Here is a 17,504-nt window from a genome sequence, read left to right as displayed (position 1 = left end):
GGGGTGTGTGATACATTTAGGTATATGGTGAGGGGAGTGATACTTCTCCTTCTTCTTCGTTCTTAATTGATCAGCAGGTTCCCCATATAATTTTTCCCTGAGTGGGGTGAGCAGGGGCCAGTGTTTGACTTGCGCCTGGCTATATAAAGAACATTCCTGAAGGGAGTGATACAATTGGGTACATGGTGGGGGTGTGATACAATGAATTAGGTATACGGTGGGGGGTAATATAATTGGGTATATGGGGGGTGATATAATTGGGTATACAGGGTGGGGGTGTGATTCAATTAGGTATATGGTGGGGGGTGATATAATTGGGTATACAGTGTGGGGGTGTGATACAATTAGGTATATGGTGGGTGTGTGATACAATTGATGCCCACAGGACCTACAGACACAACAGTTTAGGATTAGCATGTTGGAACAGCAGTCAAAAACTTGCACATAACAGTTTAGGATTAGCATGTTGGAACAGCAGTCAAAAACTTGCACATAACAGTTTAGGATTAGCATGTTGGAACAGCAGTCAAAAACTTGCACATAACAGTTTAGGATTAGTATGTTGGAACAGCAGTCAAAAACTTGCACATAACAGTTTAGGATTAGCATGTTGGAACAGCAGTCAAAAACTTGCACATAACAGTTTAGGATTAGTATGTTGGAACAGCAGTCAAAAACTTGCACATAACAGTTTAGGATTAGCATGTTGGAACAGCAGTCAAAAACTTGCACATAACAGTTTAGGATTAGCATGTTGGAACAGCAGTCAAAAACCTGCTGATATTTTAATAGACAAATACCATGGCCTCAAACCAAGTACTAACTTTAAATTTTCTGAACTAATTAAAGAATCAATGGAATATTGTGAAATGGACTATTGCAAATTTTGGTGGCCATTATTCATCAACGAACCAATAGGTCCCTGCCTACCTAGCTGTTTGTATAAGTCAGTGTGAATATAGCTTAGCTCAAGTTGCAGGACATCTGTAAAGGCAGTGATAACCTCTCAGTGATATCCTCTCAGTGATACCCTCTCAGTGATAACCTCTCAGTGATATCCTCTCAGTGATATCCTCTCAGTGATATCCTCTCAGTGATATCCTCTCAGTGATATCCTCTCAGTGATATCCTCTCAGTGATACCCTCTCAGTGATATCCTCTCAGTGATATCCTCTCAGTGATATCCTCTCAGTGATAACCTCTCAGTGATATCCTCTCAGTGATATCCTCTCAGTGATATCCTCTCAGTGATATCCTCTCAGTGATAACCTCTCAGTGATATCCTTTCAGAATTGTCATTAAAATCAACTAATGTATGTAACTAAATAAAATTTCTAAAGTCAGCAATATACACTTTTGAATAGAAAAGTATTTTTAAATTAGCAGGTTTCATTTGTAATTTTTAACTAGCAATACTTAATGCTTAATGAAACATACAACACAATTAAAATAGAAACAATTTTATTCATACATTTATTTAAAATATATTATAAAATGGAAGTTTCTTGATGTATGTGATGTCTTAAAACATTAACAAACATGTTGTAAAAATGCAGGTATTCAATGTAGACAAAAAACAATTTACAAAATGTACTTTTCATTAAAGAAAGTTATACTATATATGTATTTTATTCTAATACAAAAACTGATATAAATATTACGGTAAGAACCATTACAAAGCACTACACTTCAAGACTTAGAAACAAAACAATGGTTACAATACAATCATTCGATGTATTAAATGTATAAACTAAATTTTATTTAAAGAAGGAAAATAAAAATAAAGGCATATTCGAATGTAAAAACACATTTCTAGTTATGCCACCAGAAAAGTGTTTATGCTTGTGACAAGATCTCAAAAAAACAATGCAGTCACATTTCACATGTTTAAACTACGGAAAGTACACAACACTAATGGTGTCATCTTCCAAATTCAGAATATAAAGAAATGAACTTTTTCATTCAAATTTGGTTCAGATCTATAGATCTACTTATCAAGATGTTCACTATGTAATGTATACAATTTTCTTGGCCAAAACCAATACAAATTACTTTAAAAAACAACATAAATAACATAAGAGAATCATGTGTTATAAAATATATTTTTCAATAAAATATATTTGCCAAACAAGTAAATTATTAAAAATGTATAGGCCTATAATTTACATGAAACAGGTACCCATGGCTAGTAATATATTAAAGTATAACAAGGCAAATGAAATTCATAATAAATAATGTAAAATATAACAAAATTATTAAACACAGAAAGTAAGCGCATTGATTTTTTTTACTTGTCACATTGTTTTTACTTGTTAAAAATATTAACAGTGAAATAAAGCTGCATACAGACTTATTTGATGCAAAAGGTTAATTTTTGTGACTTCTTTTATGCCTACTTAATAGAAACTATTTAACACTAAAGGGATCAATGATGGTTGTTTTCAGATAGATTCACTTGAACTTTTTGAACAATTAGTTTCACCACACTTCACATTTTAAAAGTGGTTTTTCTGGCTTTTCTTAAGAATGTGTCTTTTTATGTCTCGTTAAATGAATTTTTTGTAAAAACTTTTTATGACAAATATCACATTCATGTTGCTTTTCACCTGAATGAGTTTTTTTATGTGTATTTAAATTACCTTTTTGCGCAAACAACTTATGACACACATCACATTTATAATATGGTTTGTCTCCAACATGAATACTTTTATGTGTATTTAAATTACCCAGTTGCAAAAACTTTTTATGACAAACATCACATTCATATGGTTTATTACCTAAGTGGAGTTTTTTATGTGTGAATAAATTACCCATCTGCACAAACATTTTGTGACAAATATCACATTTGTATTGTTTCTCACCTAAATGAATTTTTTTATGTGTATGTAAATTACCCAACTGCAAAAACATTTTATGACAAACATCACATTCATGTTGCTTTTCACCTGAATGAGTCTTTTTATGTGTATTTAAATTACCCAACTGCGAAAATGTTTTATGACAAACATCACATTCATGTTGCTTTTCATCTAAATGAGTCTTTTTATGTGTATTTAAATAACCCAACAGCGAAAATTTTTTATGACAAACATCACATTTAAAACATGGTTTGTCATCACTATGAATTTTTTTATGTGTATTTAAATTACCCAATTGCGAAATTTTTTTATGACATACATCAAATTTAAAACAAAGTTTTTCATCTAAATGAATTTTTGTATGTGTATATGTAGTTTTTTCTCTAGAATAAGTATTTTTATGTTTAGTTAAATGAGTTTTTTGCAAAAATGATTCATGACAAACATCACATTGATAAAGTGGTTTTTCTCTAGAATGACTAATTTTATGTCTTGTTAAATGAATTTTTTGTAAAAAATTTTTATGACAAACATCACATTGATGTTGCTTTTCACCTGAATGAGTTTTTTTATGTGTATTTAAATTTCCTTTTTGCGCAAACAACTTATGACACATATCACATTTATAATATGGTTTGTCTCCAACATGAATACTTTTATGTGTATGTAAATTACCTAATTGCAAAAACTTTTTATGACAAACATCACATTCATATGGTTTATTATCTAAATGAAGATTTTTATGTATAAATAAATTTCCCTTTTGTAGAAACTTTTTATGACAAACATCACATTCATGTTGTTTATCTTTAGAATGAATTTTTTTATGTACAAGTAAATTTCCCTTTTGCAAAAATGTTTTATGGCAAACATCACATTCATGTGGCTTATCTCCTAAATGAATTTTTTTATGTATAAATAAATTTCCTTTATGTAAAAACTTTTTATGAGAAACATCACATTCATATGGTTTATCTTTAGAATGAATTTTTTTATGTGTAAGTAAATTTCCTTTATGTAAAAACTTTTTATGACAAACATCACATTCATGTGGCTTGTCTCCTAAATGAATTTTTGTATGATTATATAAACTACCTTTTGTCACATACGTTTTATGACACACATGGCATTTAAAATATGGCCGATCCCTAAAACATGTGTTCTTAGTTATGGATAATTGGTCATTTTGTAAATAAGTTGTCACAGTAGTATTAGAAGTATCTGAGGGTACATTAAATTCATCTTGTCTACCTATAATTTCTCCAGGACTAATTGTGTTACCTGAGGGTACATTAAGTTCATCTTGTCTTCCTGTAATTTCTCCAGTACTATTAGAGTTAAATTCATCTTGTCTACCTGTAATTTCTCCAGGACTAATTGTGTTACCTGAGGGTACATTAAGTTTATCTTGTCTTCCAGTAATTTCTCCAGTACTATTAGAGTTATCTGAGGGTACATTCGATTCATCTTGTCTTCCAGTAATTTCTCCAGTACTAATCGTGTTACCTGAGGGTAATTCAACTTGTCCTCTCGTGTCTGATGTCTTATGTTGCTTGATATAATTCTGGCAAGAATGCTTTATTTGATGACATACATCCTGATTTTGTGAATGCTCTCTTGTTTGAAGGATCAAATGTTGTGTAATTTGATTTATTTGATGAATACACATGTATGGATTGTCTTGGGATTGTGACAGCTCTACATCTTTCATTTCATTACAAATCTCTGATTTGGAAACAGGAAAATTTGTATTGACAGGGATTGAATTTGATAAAAATTCCAGCTGTAAATTTGAAACATTTGGGTTTTTCCTGTCAGATGATGAAAATTCATTGGGCATGAGATTGTTTTCATAACTTTTTGTTAATAAATCTGGATGAATATTTTCATAAGTTGAAAATGCTGTAGATCTATCTGATTTCATGTCACCAACTGTTTTGATTGTATCACTTGATTCATGTATATCCATTAGGCAGCTAGCCAATGCTCCAGTGATAGGTTTCCCTTTTGTTTTGTAATGACTTTATTACCATTAATTGATTACCATCCTAGAAATAAAATAAAAATGACAGCTACCAACATTGATGATCTAACAAACATGTTTTTTATTTATTATAATCTGTCGGTAAAAAACTGTTTTCCATTCATTTTATTCAAATAGATGCTAATTTATTAGAGTAGGGAGCTTGAGATATAAATCTTTGAAGCAAGTATATCATATGGTAGTCAATCTAGGTCTAAGCAATGAAGTTAGTTATTAGCAGGGCTACCATTGTAATACATTTACAAAGTAGTAGATAAGAATGTTCTACAGTGGTAGAATGAAGGCAAAACTAACAAAAACACAATTTTTTTATCAGTACAATTAAGAATCTAATAGTAATATAGTTAATTTAATAGATCTAGATCTACTAACTAGTAGCCCTAGGCTAAAAGTATTTAAAAGTAAATTTAATAGCTGGTAATATCATGACATAGCATCGGTTATTATTCCGGAATGGTCACGCCGTTCCGGAAACCACCGGAAATACTGTAAACCATCATTTATTTGGCACCATATTATTTTTAATACACCATGTTTAAAAATGTACATAGATTGATTTTAGTTGCATTTTAAATACTGTTTTGCTAATTATTTTGTATTTCTAATCATTTGAAGTGTTTGTGCTAATTATTACTGCTACTAAACATTGTTCTTGTTCTGCTTACTACTTTTAACTTAACAGGCCTAAATCTAATCAACTTAATTTACTAGATCTAGAATCTAGTTGTTGCAAATCTTCTGCAAGTTTTTTTCTGCGTTTCTTAAAAAACATTAATTACTACACAAGACATTATTACTAATATTTTGATCTACTAATTGTCATGAATTTTCTGTCAATTAAACTTTGAATTAAGTTAAAACATTAATTTAACGCACTTGACTTTAGTTTTTATTTCAACGGTCAAATAAACTATGGTTTACTGTAACGAATGTTAACGAAACTCAACAAAAATTACCGGATAATTTCCAATGCTGTATTGTGAGATTACCTAATACTAATAGCCTTTATTATTACTTTTGGTAATCTATCGTTTTAGGAGCATAAAATCGGACGAGGCTAGTAATGTTGCCTGATTGGTAAGGCTTTATTAGAAGTATATTGTGAAATATTTGTGTCAAATATTAGGCCTATAGATAACTGAATAATAAACCAAAATCAATGGCTAAATATATCAATGTAGGCCAGAAATCAACTAGTTTATTCTTTTTTAGCTTATAATGTGTACAATAAAATTTGTGGCAGCCTATCAAATAGCAGGATGACATTGTTTATGTCGCCATTACACGTGGAAACCAAATTGTTTTTGCTTTTTTTTTTCTTTTTTTTTATTTAGTTACCGAAAATATTAAAAACATTTAGGCCTACATCAAATCTTTAGTAAAGTCAGAAAACAAAAAAAAGACAGACAGGATTTTATAACCATGTTAATTGTAACTACGCCGTGCATGATTTTTAAATTAATGAATGGGCCTCTCAAATACCTTTGAGACTTTTCTCGCTAGCTTCCACTATTGGATACACACTCAGACACTGGTTGATAAAATTTCTCCCGAATTTTAAATCTTCTAAAAAAAATCATGTTTTTGTCAGTAATCTATCGTTTTAGGTACGTAAAATCGCCCGCGACTAAAAATGTGAAAAACAGGTGACTCCTTAAATTTTAATAATTATTTAACATTTTGAGGAGGATTTATGTTATGAAAAATACAAAAATGTTCCCTTGTTTCATTAAATAACATTTATGTACCTGTTTTTAAACAATTGAATTAAAACTTTTCAGTAATAAATGAAGACTGCCGATGTTTCCAACAGATGCAACCATGCACATTTACTATGGCAGCCATCTTGTTTATTTTTTTTTTACTGTAAACTTATAGCGCAAGATTCTGGGGAAGCCACTCTAACTTTCAGATGGCCGCTTTTTATATAGCAAATCCTGCTGTTTAGTGTTTAAAGTTAATTTCTTGCCTAAAAGGCACTATAGGGCCTATAAAATATATAGATCTAGTATATAGATCTAGGCCTAATATTATATATATTGATAATTTGATAGGCCTAGCCTATATTTACTAATATTCATTATAATATTTAGCCTTTGATTTAGGCCCCTATGTTTTTTATTTATTATTCATTTAGGCTATCTATAACATTTGACACAAATATATCACAATCATATAGCCTACTTCTAATAAAATAAAGCCTTGACGATGTGGTAACTTTTTCGTACATTATTACATTTACTAGTCTAGAAGTAGAATCTAGCCTTCTAGTCGTGGGCGATAATTTTACGTACCTAAAACGATAGATTACCTTTTTGTCTAATAATTATAATAATAATGCTCCCACTCGACAACGCCATCCAACTTGCCTTTAATGTGGTATAAAATTAAATAATTATTTACCACTGAGAGTCAAATCAAAGTCCTGAAATTATATTCCAACAACGCTGTTTCAGATGTAAAATTAAAATTTGAAAACGAGCGGCCATCTTTACCGAAAAATATTTAGAGTACTTTCCCACTTGAAAAGAGTCTATTTGGATGTAAATGTATTGATTTTTTTTCTGTTAAATATCCTTTTCTGTGAACAAATTGTTAACGGGGGGCAACGGTAGACTTTCTTCGGGGGGACGGACACTGTTAAAAGTATATATTTTCTATATAAATTATATAAATTTCATTTCGTTTGGGAGGACGGTAAATGTTTGTCTGGAAGAAACTCTGTTGTTAACCCTTATTAACTTGTTTATATACATTGTATTAAATAGCAAGCGTGTTTTGTTTTTCGCCTCTAAAATGTATTATACTGATAATATTAATCACAAATTTAAAAAATATCGTCGAATTCAATACATTTTTTTCGCATCCATTATCGCAACGAGAGGTGGGGGTGAGTGGAGCTAAAGAATTGTGACGTGGTTAAGTAATACCTTTCTAATCACGTTAAAAATCATGTGTTTTTGGATGAGGAGTGACGATAGAGGATAGGCCGATAGAGCTAAAGAAAATAGCATGTCGCGTTGGTGGACGGCCATATTTGAGGCTACATTTAATGGAAACCACTATTACCGTCCTATAAAATGCATGGGGATTATTTTTTTTAACAAAACTATAAATAAAAAAATCGTATAAACATTTTTATTTTTAAAAATGTTATTTGAATTTAAACCTAATTCAAATCAAATTAGCTCTAAAATAATAGTCTAAAAAATAAATTATGACCATAACGGAAGGGAAAAATACTAGGGGGAAGAAGTTTCACTTTCTTAAGTGTCGCAGTATTTTTCATGGTTGTTTCCCTTTGACCGTTGAACATTAAAAACAAATAAGGGAGGTGACTAGTAATAATTTGTATTACCGAAAAAGAATATTCTTGTATCGTCCCTTGTTCTAGAAAACCTAATTAGACGGATTCAATCTTTAAAAGTTGCTAAAATTATTAACAAAAATTTGCCCTTTATAACAGAACAAGCGGTGTTTAATAAAGATAATTGTATGGGGTAATGAATGAGTACTTCTTTAAAATGTAGCACTTTTAAAAATATAATTGTTTTTATTCCCACTGTTAGCGAACCAAATCAAATAATTTTTGTTTTTAAATAATAATAATAATAATAATAATAATAATAATAATAATAATAATAATAATAATAATAATAATAATAATAATAATAATAATAATAATAATAATAATAATAATAATAATAATAATAATAATAATAATAATAATAATAATAATAATAATAATAATAATAATAATAATAATAATAATAATAATAATAATAATAATAATAATAATAATAATAATAATAATAATAATAATAATAATAATAATAATAATAATAATAATAATAATAATAATAATAATAATAATAATAATAATAATAATAATAATAATAATAATAATAATAATAATAATAATAATAATAATAATAATAATAATAATAATAATAATAAAGCCATTTTGTACAGACAGAAATTTATTCGTTGCTTTGTTCCAACATTTGAATTGAGTTGGAAGGTAATGCTTCAAGCTAGTCTTTAATTGCCTTATGGCAACAACGCTATTTTAAACATATAAAATATCGAACTGGTGATAACAACTATTTATTTACAAAAACAAATATGGAACAAACTTTTAACATTATTTTGTGATTAATTTAAAGCCTGCTTGACCTATGTATAATTCATGAAAAATGTTAGCCGAATTTGAATGTTTAAAATCTTTAAGTAGTCTTAGATTGATAGATGATTGCATATAGGCCTTCGTGTTGTAACTTATCTAAAAAAAACGTTATTTCCATAGTTTATTATGAAATTATTTTTGACTAATAAATATCTAATTTGCTGCGTAGACATGAAATTATAATAGACCTAGTAGTTTTGTTTGTATATAGCCTATTTTATTAACTTGATGCATAAAAAGCTATTTTAGTCATTGTGAACAGAATAATTAGGTATCTTTAGCGGATATTCAAATTTCCTTCGTATTATTTAGTAACTAAGAGAAAGAACTTTTCTATTATAGAATTTTTTTTAATTTTACACAGTTGTGTCCCTTGATTTTCCCATACGTATATTTTGATGACGTCATTCGTATATTTGATAACCGGAAGTCTCTTATGCCTGTTATTTTCATTGACTTTGCAGGAAGGAAGGAAGATTTGTCACTTGCAATTTTGTAAACAAACCATATTCGAGCAGTGGTTGTATAATTCGTTGTGCCATACTTATTGCGGTAGTGCTTATTCCCGATAGCTATTCAACAAGGCAACAGCTTGGATTCTTTTGGTTTTAAATTTGTGAGGTAAGGAATCACTTTTAAAAAATAACCTTAGGCTTCGGCCTCGGAAAACAATTTTTTATGTGTTTTTTAGTTAGTGGGGCCTATTGAAATTTATTTCAGTGCTAAGGCCTAGATCTAGGCCTGTTTAATAAAATATATAGCCTAGGGCCTAGGCCTATTTATTTTTTTATTAGCTTTTTAGACCTTAAAAAGTGGTCAAATGAGTTAACCCAGGCTAATTAAAATCTAATTAGGCCTAGCTAGGCCTTAATAAGCCTTAAATTTAATTAGGCCTAACTAAGTCACTTAGGCCTAATATAGGCCCTAATAATAATAAAAAATATTAGGCCCTATTAGCCTATCTAAATAATAGGCCTAACTACCTACTTTTAAATTTTAGGGCCTAATTAAAATTATGTTTGCCTAACTTTGCTAGATCTGGAAAAATCTAGATAATATTAGTATTAATAATTAACTTATTAAATTATCCTAGGCCTAGACCCAATAATTTAATTAAATTTAGGTAGGCCTAGACCCTGCCTTGTACCTAGGTTAGATAGTTATTATTTATATTTATAGGCCTACTATTCATTTAATTCAGGCCTATGTTTAGTATTTTAATATTTGTTATTTATGCCAGATGGCCTAATTTTAGGCCAAATTTATTAATTTAAAAATAATTTAGCCTTATTCGCATGATAGTAATACATACTAAATTAAAATTAGCCTAATAGATAACACTATGTCTATAAAGTTATAAAGAATATAAATTGTCTATAATAGATGATAGATGCCCATATAGTGAATGGTGACTCTAGTAGTAATAATCAGCTAGAATTTTCATCCCGAACTTATAAAAATACAATAGCAAGAGTTATAAGGTTATGTCAAGTTGTGGTGGGGACTTAGATTCTACATTATTAATTATAAAACCTCTGGTATCAAACAAAAAATTTGATTAAACTACCACAACCCTAAAAATCTGGCACAAATCCTCATTTTTTGACCCTGACCGAACATGATATACTAGAGATGATGAAAGCTCTATAGACTGTTTATGTGTTATGCCTCATTGCCTGTTTTTTTACCACCTGAATATTTTTCATTGGTTTACCATTGTCTTAGGTTTACCATCTATACTGTGGTACCCATTTACCATTTGCATGTCTTAGGTTCACCATCTATACTGTGATATCCATTTACCATTTGCATGTCTTAGGTTTACCATCTATACTGTGGTACACATTTACCATTTATAAGTCTTAGGTTTACCATCTATACTGTGGTACCCATTTACTTTTGCCAGGTTTGATTTGTTGTACAGATGCGCTATGAAAGCACACCTAGAAAGAAAAGTATGCGGAATCAGATTCATATGCCAATAGGCACATAACATGTTGTCATTCTAGACTTTGTTCTGTTTGAAGAAAGGCCTTGCAATATTTGTTTGGTCCCCTCCAATCTGACAAATCATACAGAAGATATGCCATGCAATACAGTCATGTTACAAAACATAGTCCCTCAGTTCAGTAATTATACAGATGATATGCCATGCAATACAGTCATACAAAACATTGCCCCTCAATTCAACCTCACCTCTCAATTTGCTTGTCATGTAAACAATAACTCTCAAGGGCTCTTAAGTTTGATAGTGACAAAAGTGGTGGACTATACTAAATGATTTATTGCTTCACAACTATAAGGAAAATAAATCCTGCATTCTATTTCATGTAATGATAGTTTTTGTTCTTTAACTTTACCAAATTTTCTGAAGGATTCTCTGCTCATTTAACTGTGGTTGATTCTATTTTATGAAGTTACTAGGTGAAATCTAGAAAGTAACTATAATTGGATGGGATTAAAGAGCAAGAGAGCCAGGATATATCCCTCCATCCCTGCCCCTCTGGTGTATAGAGAGCCAGGATATATCTCTCCAGCCCTGCCTGCCTGGTGTAGGGAGAGCCAGGATATATCTCTCAGCCCTGGTGTATGGAGAGCCAAGATATATCTCTCCAGCCCTGCCTGCCTGGTGTATCCCATGAGGCCGTGTGTTGACATTTGTTAAGGATACCAATTAGCAGACTCTGTCTTGTGATTTAACCTTCTCCCAGCGCTATTTCCAGACTTACCATTGATTTTCTTGACATGTTGGGATACTATCTGTTTTTGGCACTCAGTGGTTTCATGTTTTTGTCATCTTTTTTTTTCTATCCTCCGTATTGTTTTCTATGTTTCGATATTTTTGGCATATAATTGTGTGTGTTCCAATGTTTTTGTCGTATTATTTTGTGTGCTCCGAGGTTTTATTCATTCATGGCTTCGGGGATTTGATGTTGTTGTTTTTTTTAAATCTGTAAGTGTGGTGTGGTGTAAATAAGATGTATTGTCATATTAATTCAGTGTTGCTTTAGTAAAACTTCTCATTATAGCCCATTCGTTCAGTGAATCGTGTTTTGTTTTGTTGAACCAAATTTAATTTCCCCATCTCAGAAAGGTCGTGCCGCTAGTATGTATCAGTGTACTCATTGAAGAGATTTAAACTACACTAGTCTTTCTAGATCCGCAGCGGGGTTTCCATTCAACTTGCTCTAGGTCTTTTAACATGTATTGTAAGATTTTGAGCTGCGTGGTGTGGCTATTTCAGGGGGGTGGTGTCTACTTTTTCAGGGTGTCTGCTACTTGATGTAACTGTGACCTGCCCGCCTGTAAGTCGGTTACAAAACGTCTCCCCCATACAACGGATACAACATCACTCATGTTGGTCCCTGCAGCCATTAGTGAAAAACATTTCTGTTCTAGAGTATCTGGTGCGTCTAGGTGATAGGTAATCTCCTTCCCGTGTCGCTATATACTGAGGGGAGTGGGGGGGGGGGGGCGGACACAGTCAACTGACTGGTTTACGTAATGTCCTCCTTCCCATGTCGCTATATACTGAGGGGGGTGGGGAGGGGGGGGGACGACGACACAGTCAACTAACTGGTCGACGTAATGTCCTCCTTTCCGTGTCGCTATATACTGGGGGAAGGGGGACGACACAGTCAACTAACTGGTCTACGTAATGTCCACCTTTCCGTGTCGCTATATACTGGGGGAAGGGGGACGACACAGTCAACTAACTGGTCTACGTAATGTCCTCCTTCCCATGTCGCTATATACTGTGGGGGGTGGGGGGCGACACAGTCAACTAACTGGTCGACGTAATCTCAGCGCACTAAAACAGCATGATTGTGACATACTAATTAAGTGAGATACGAGGCGAAGGTTGTAAACTTCAGCTAGTTATGGCCCAGCTGATGTAGATGAGCGACTTACCAGTCGATATAATGCCTATTGATTTTTGTATCGTTACTTGCTTATAGTCTTTCATCGAGTGTATTGTTGTCGTGTGTCTGGTTGATGTGGCTGTTGACATCAAGTGCCAGTGTTGTTGTCGTGTGTCTGGTTGATGTTGCTGTTGACATCACGTGCCAGTGTTGATGTCTGGTTGATGTTGCTGTTGACATCACGTGCCAGTGTTGATGTCGTGTGTCTGGTTGATGTTGCTGTTGACATCAAATGTTGATTAGTGCCTGGTTGATGTTGCTGTTGACATCACGTGCCAGTGTTGATGTCGTGTGTCTGGTTGATGTTGTTGACATCACGTGCCAGTGTTGGACCATTGATTCACCTGTACCGTGACGTACACCGTTTGTTTTCTTGTCCTGCCGCCTCTTATCTAATCCATCTGGTGCCCCCCCTCCCCCCATCATCCACCATCCCCACCCACTCCACCATTCCAGATACTGATCGATCGATATCTGTAGGGCGCTTTTAGAAATATGAGACTGTAAGGGCTGTCTGATGGGCTTTCGTGTGTGTATCAACATGGGCTTTCTGGTGTGTGTATCAACATGGACTGTCTGGTGTGTGTATCAACATGGACTGTCTGATGGGCTTACGTGTGTGTATCAACATGGGCTGTCTGATGGGCTTTCGTGTGTGTATCAACATGGGCTGTCTGATGGGCTTTCGTGTATGTATCAACATGTGCTGTCTGATGGGCTTTCGTGTGTGTATCAACATGGGCTGTCGTGTGTGTATATACATGGGCTGTCTGATGGGCTTTCGTGTGTGTATCCACATGGGCTGTCTGATGGGCTTTCGTGTGTGTATCAACATGGGCTGTCTGATGGGCTTTCGTGTGTGTATCAACATGGGCTGTCTGGTGGGCTTTCGCGTGTGTATCGACATGGGCTGTCTGGTGTGTGTTTCAACAAGGGCTGTCTGATGGGCTTATGTGTGTGTATCAACATGTGCTTTCGTGTGTGTATCAACATGGGCTGTCGTGTGTGTATCAACATGGGCTGTCTGATGGGCTTACGTGTGTGTATCAACATGTGCTGTCGTGTGTGTATCAACATGGGCTGTCTGATGGGCTTACGTGTGTGTATCAACATGTGCTGTCTGGTCTGTGTATCAACATGGGCTGTCTGATGGGCTTTCGTGTGTGTATCAACATGGGCTGTCTGATGGGCTTTCGTGTGTGTATCAACATGGTCAACATGGACTGTCGTGTGTGTATCAGCATAGGCTGTCTGATGGGCTTTCGTGTGTGTATCAACATGGACTGTCGTGTGTGTATCAACATGGGCTGTCTGATGGGCTTACGTGTGTATCAACATGGACTGTCGTGTGTGTATCAACATGGGCTGTCTGATGGGCTTACGTGTGTATCAACATGTGCTGTCTGGTATGTGTATCAACATGGGCTGTCTGATGGGCTTACGTGTGTATCAACATGTGCTGTCTGGTATGTGTATCAACATGGGCTGTCTGATGGGCTTTCGTGTGTGTATCAGCATGGGCTGTCTGATGGGCTTTCGTGTGTGTATCAACATGGACTGTCGTGTGTGTATCAACATGGGCTGTCTGATGGGCTTACGTGTGTGTATCAACATGTGCTGTGTGTATCAACATGGGCTGTCTGAGGGGCTTACGTGTGTGTATCAACATGTGCTGTCTGGTCTGTGTATCAACATGGGCTGTCTGATGGGCTTTCGTGTGTGTATCAACATGGGCTGTCTGATGGGCTTTCGTGTGTGTATCAACATGGACTGTCGTGTGTGTATCAACAGGGGCTGTCTGATGGGCTATCGTGTGTGTATCAACATGGACTGTCGTGTGTGTATCAACATTTGCTGTCTGGTGTATCAACATGGGCAGTCTGGTGGGCTTTCGTGTGTGTATCAACATGGGCTGTGTGATGGGCTTTCGTGTGTGTATCAACATGGACTGTCTGGTCTGTGTATCAACATGTGCTGTCTGGTCTGTGTATCAACATGTGCTGTCTGGTCTGTGTATCAACATGTGCTGTTAAAGTGGGTCTTGATAACTTGGGTTTGATTAACACGGGTCTGATGTGTATGTCTAATTCACCCACCATTCTGTTAGATTTGTGCTAAAAACTCCTGTATCTAACAACCCCCCACCGCACCCCCCAAAAAAAAACCCACCCAGCAATTGATTGGTTAGGAACATGTGCCGTGGGCGATATGATTTTTTGAAAGTGCTCCAAGGCCCGCGGTTTAAACGATGTGGAATTAATGAAGATAATGAGATCGGAATTAATGAAGATAATGAGATCGGAATTAATGAAGATAATGAGATCCGACATGAGTCACTTTTTATTTACGTCCAGTTGGGGCAGGTGGAGCTCTGAGTTAAGGGCATCTGTCTTTAGGGTACACAAGTTCAAGGTCAACACGTGGTCCAGCTTAACCCTGTCCTGTGGCCAGCTAAATAAATGTGGGTCTTTTAGCCAATACATTGATGGGGGGGGGGACGTATTTTAACATTTGTTTTCATATTATATGTGGGTGTTTTAGTCAATACATTGATGGGGGGACGTATTTTAACATTTGTTTTCTTATTATATGTGGGTCTTCTTTTAATCAATACATTAATGGGGGGACGTATTTTTAACATTTGTTTTCATATTATATGGGTATTTTAGTAAATACATTAATGGGGGGGGGGGGGAGAGAACGTATTTTAACATTTGTTTTCATATTGACTCGACTGTTAAAGGTATTAGATTAACTACCTTTACATTTAAACAACAAAATATCTAGCACTTTTCTCTTAAAACAGTTGCTTGTCTCTGACCTAGTGGTCGCTGCGTGTAAGGCCAGACTCAACTGGGGTTAAAGTGGAGGGTTGGATGTTTTCAACACTGACCTGCGTTAGACAGACTGGTAGACTACCGGCTAATGACCCGACTTGCTATAGACCGACCGATAGATTTGAAAGACACAGGCTAATCACCCGACTTGCTATTGACCGACCGATAGACTTGAAAGACACAGGCTAATGACCCGACTTGCTATTGACCGACCGATAGCTTTGAAAGCTGCCGGCTAATGACCCGACTTGCTATTGACCGACCGATAGATTTGAAACATACCGGCTAATGACCCGACTTGCTATTGACCGACCGATAGACTTGAAAGACACAGGCTAATGACCCGACTTTCTATTGACCGACCGATAGATTTGAAAGATGCCGGCTAATGACCTGCCGTGTTGAAATATGCCGGCTAATGACCTGCCGTGTTGAGATGCCATTTGTCCGGACCCGTACGTCAACTGTGTTGGGAACCTGGTACTGACTTGGGTTTATCCGAACGGTACCAGCCGGCCACACGACTTAATGTAACTCTAGACAACATCAGCCGGTCACACGACTTAACTCTAGACAACATCAGCCGGTCACACGACTTAATGTAACTCTAGACAACATCAGCCGGTCACACGACTTAACTCTAGACAACATCAGCCGGCCACACGACTTAACTCTAGACAACATCAGCCGGTCACACGACTTAATGTAACTCTAGACAACATCAGCCGGTCACACGACTTAATGTAACTCTAGACAACATCAGCCGGTCACACGACTTAATGTAACTCTAGACAACATCAGCCGGTCACACGACTTAATGTAACTCTAGACAACATCAGCCGGTCACACGACTTAATGTAACTCTAGACAACATCAGCCGGTCACACGACTTAATGTAACTCTAGACAACATCAGCCGGTCACACGACTTAATGTAACTCTAGACAACATCAGCCGGTCACACGACTTAATGTAACTCTAGACAACATCAGCCGGCCACACGACTTAATGTAACTCTAGACAACATCAGCCGGTCACACGACTTAATGTAACTCTAGACAACATCAGCCGGTCACACGACTTAATGTAACTCTAGACAACATCAGCCGGTCACACGACTTAATGTAACTCTAGACAACATCAGCCGGTCACACGACTTAATGTAACTCTAGACAACATCAGCCGGCCACACGACTTAATGTAACTCTAGACAACATCAGCCGGTCACACGACTTAATGTAACTCTAGACAACATCAGCCGGCCACACGACTTAATGTAACTCTAGACAACATCAGCCGGCCACACGACATAATGTAACTCTAGACAACATCAGCCGGTCACACGACTTAATGTAACTCTAGACAACATCAGCCGGCCACACGACTTAATGTAACTCTAGACAACATCAGCCGGTCACACGACTTAATGTAACTCTAGACAACATCAGCCGGCCATATGACTTAATGTAACTCTAGACATCAGCCGGTCACACGACTTAATGTAACTCTAGACAACATCAGCCGGTCACACGACTTAATGTAACTCTAGACAACATCAGCCGGTCACACGACTTAATGTAACTCTAGACAACATCAGCCGGCCACACGACTTAATGTAACTCTAGACAACATCAGCCGGTCACACGACTTAATGTAA

General features: G+C 35.2%; 2 protein-coding genes across 2 annotated transcripts in view; one reads left to right on the top strand and one right to left on the bottom strand.

Moving 5' to 3' along the window:
• Positions 1-1,514: 1,514 nt before the first annotated feature.
• LOC131946048 (zinc finger protein 260-like) lies at positions 1,515-7,403 on the bottom strand. Its single transcript, XM_059306682.1, has 2 exons — positions 7,306-7,403; positions 1,515-4,906 (listed from the first exon to the last, which is right to left on the bottom strand). Exon 2 carries the CDS (start codon positions 4,825-4,827, stop codon positions 2,521-2,523), a length of 2,307 nt encoding a protein of 768 aa, XP_059162665.1. The 5' UTR covers positions 4,828-4,906; positions 7,306-7,403; the 3' UTR covers positions 1,515-2,520.
• A 2,145-nt stretch (positions 7,404-9,548) lies between these two features.
• LOC131946073 (exopolyphosphatase PRUNE1-like) overlaps positions 9,549-17,504 on the top strand; it is a 110,450-nt gene continuing 102,494 nt past the window's right edge. The window contains exon 1 of the mRNA XM_059306714.1: positions 9,549-9,709. The gene's annotated coding sequence lies outside the window, so the exon portion shown is untranslated. The remainder of the gene's footprint in view (positions 9,710-17,504) is intronic.

Source organism: Physella acuta, unplaced genomic scaffold (genome assembly GCF_028476545.2).
Source record: "Physella acuta isolate Inbredline_101_S28 unplaced genomic scaffold, ASM2847654v3 ptg000544l, whole genome shotgun sequence".
NCBI lineage: Eukaryota > Metazoa > Mollusca > Gastropoda > Physidae > Physella > Physella acuta.
Note: the sequence above shows the minus strand (reverse complement) of the source record. Positions and strands in the feature narration are given on the sequence as shown.

Coding starts and splice junctions, on each gene's coding strand:
- LOC131946048 (XM_059306682.1), bottom strand. CDS start 4,827: ATGGATATACATGAATCAAGTGATACAATCAAAACAGTTGGTGACATG.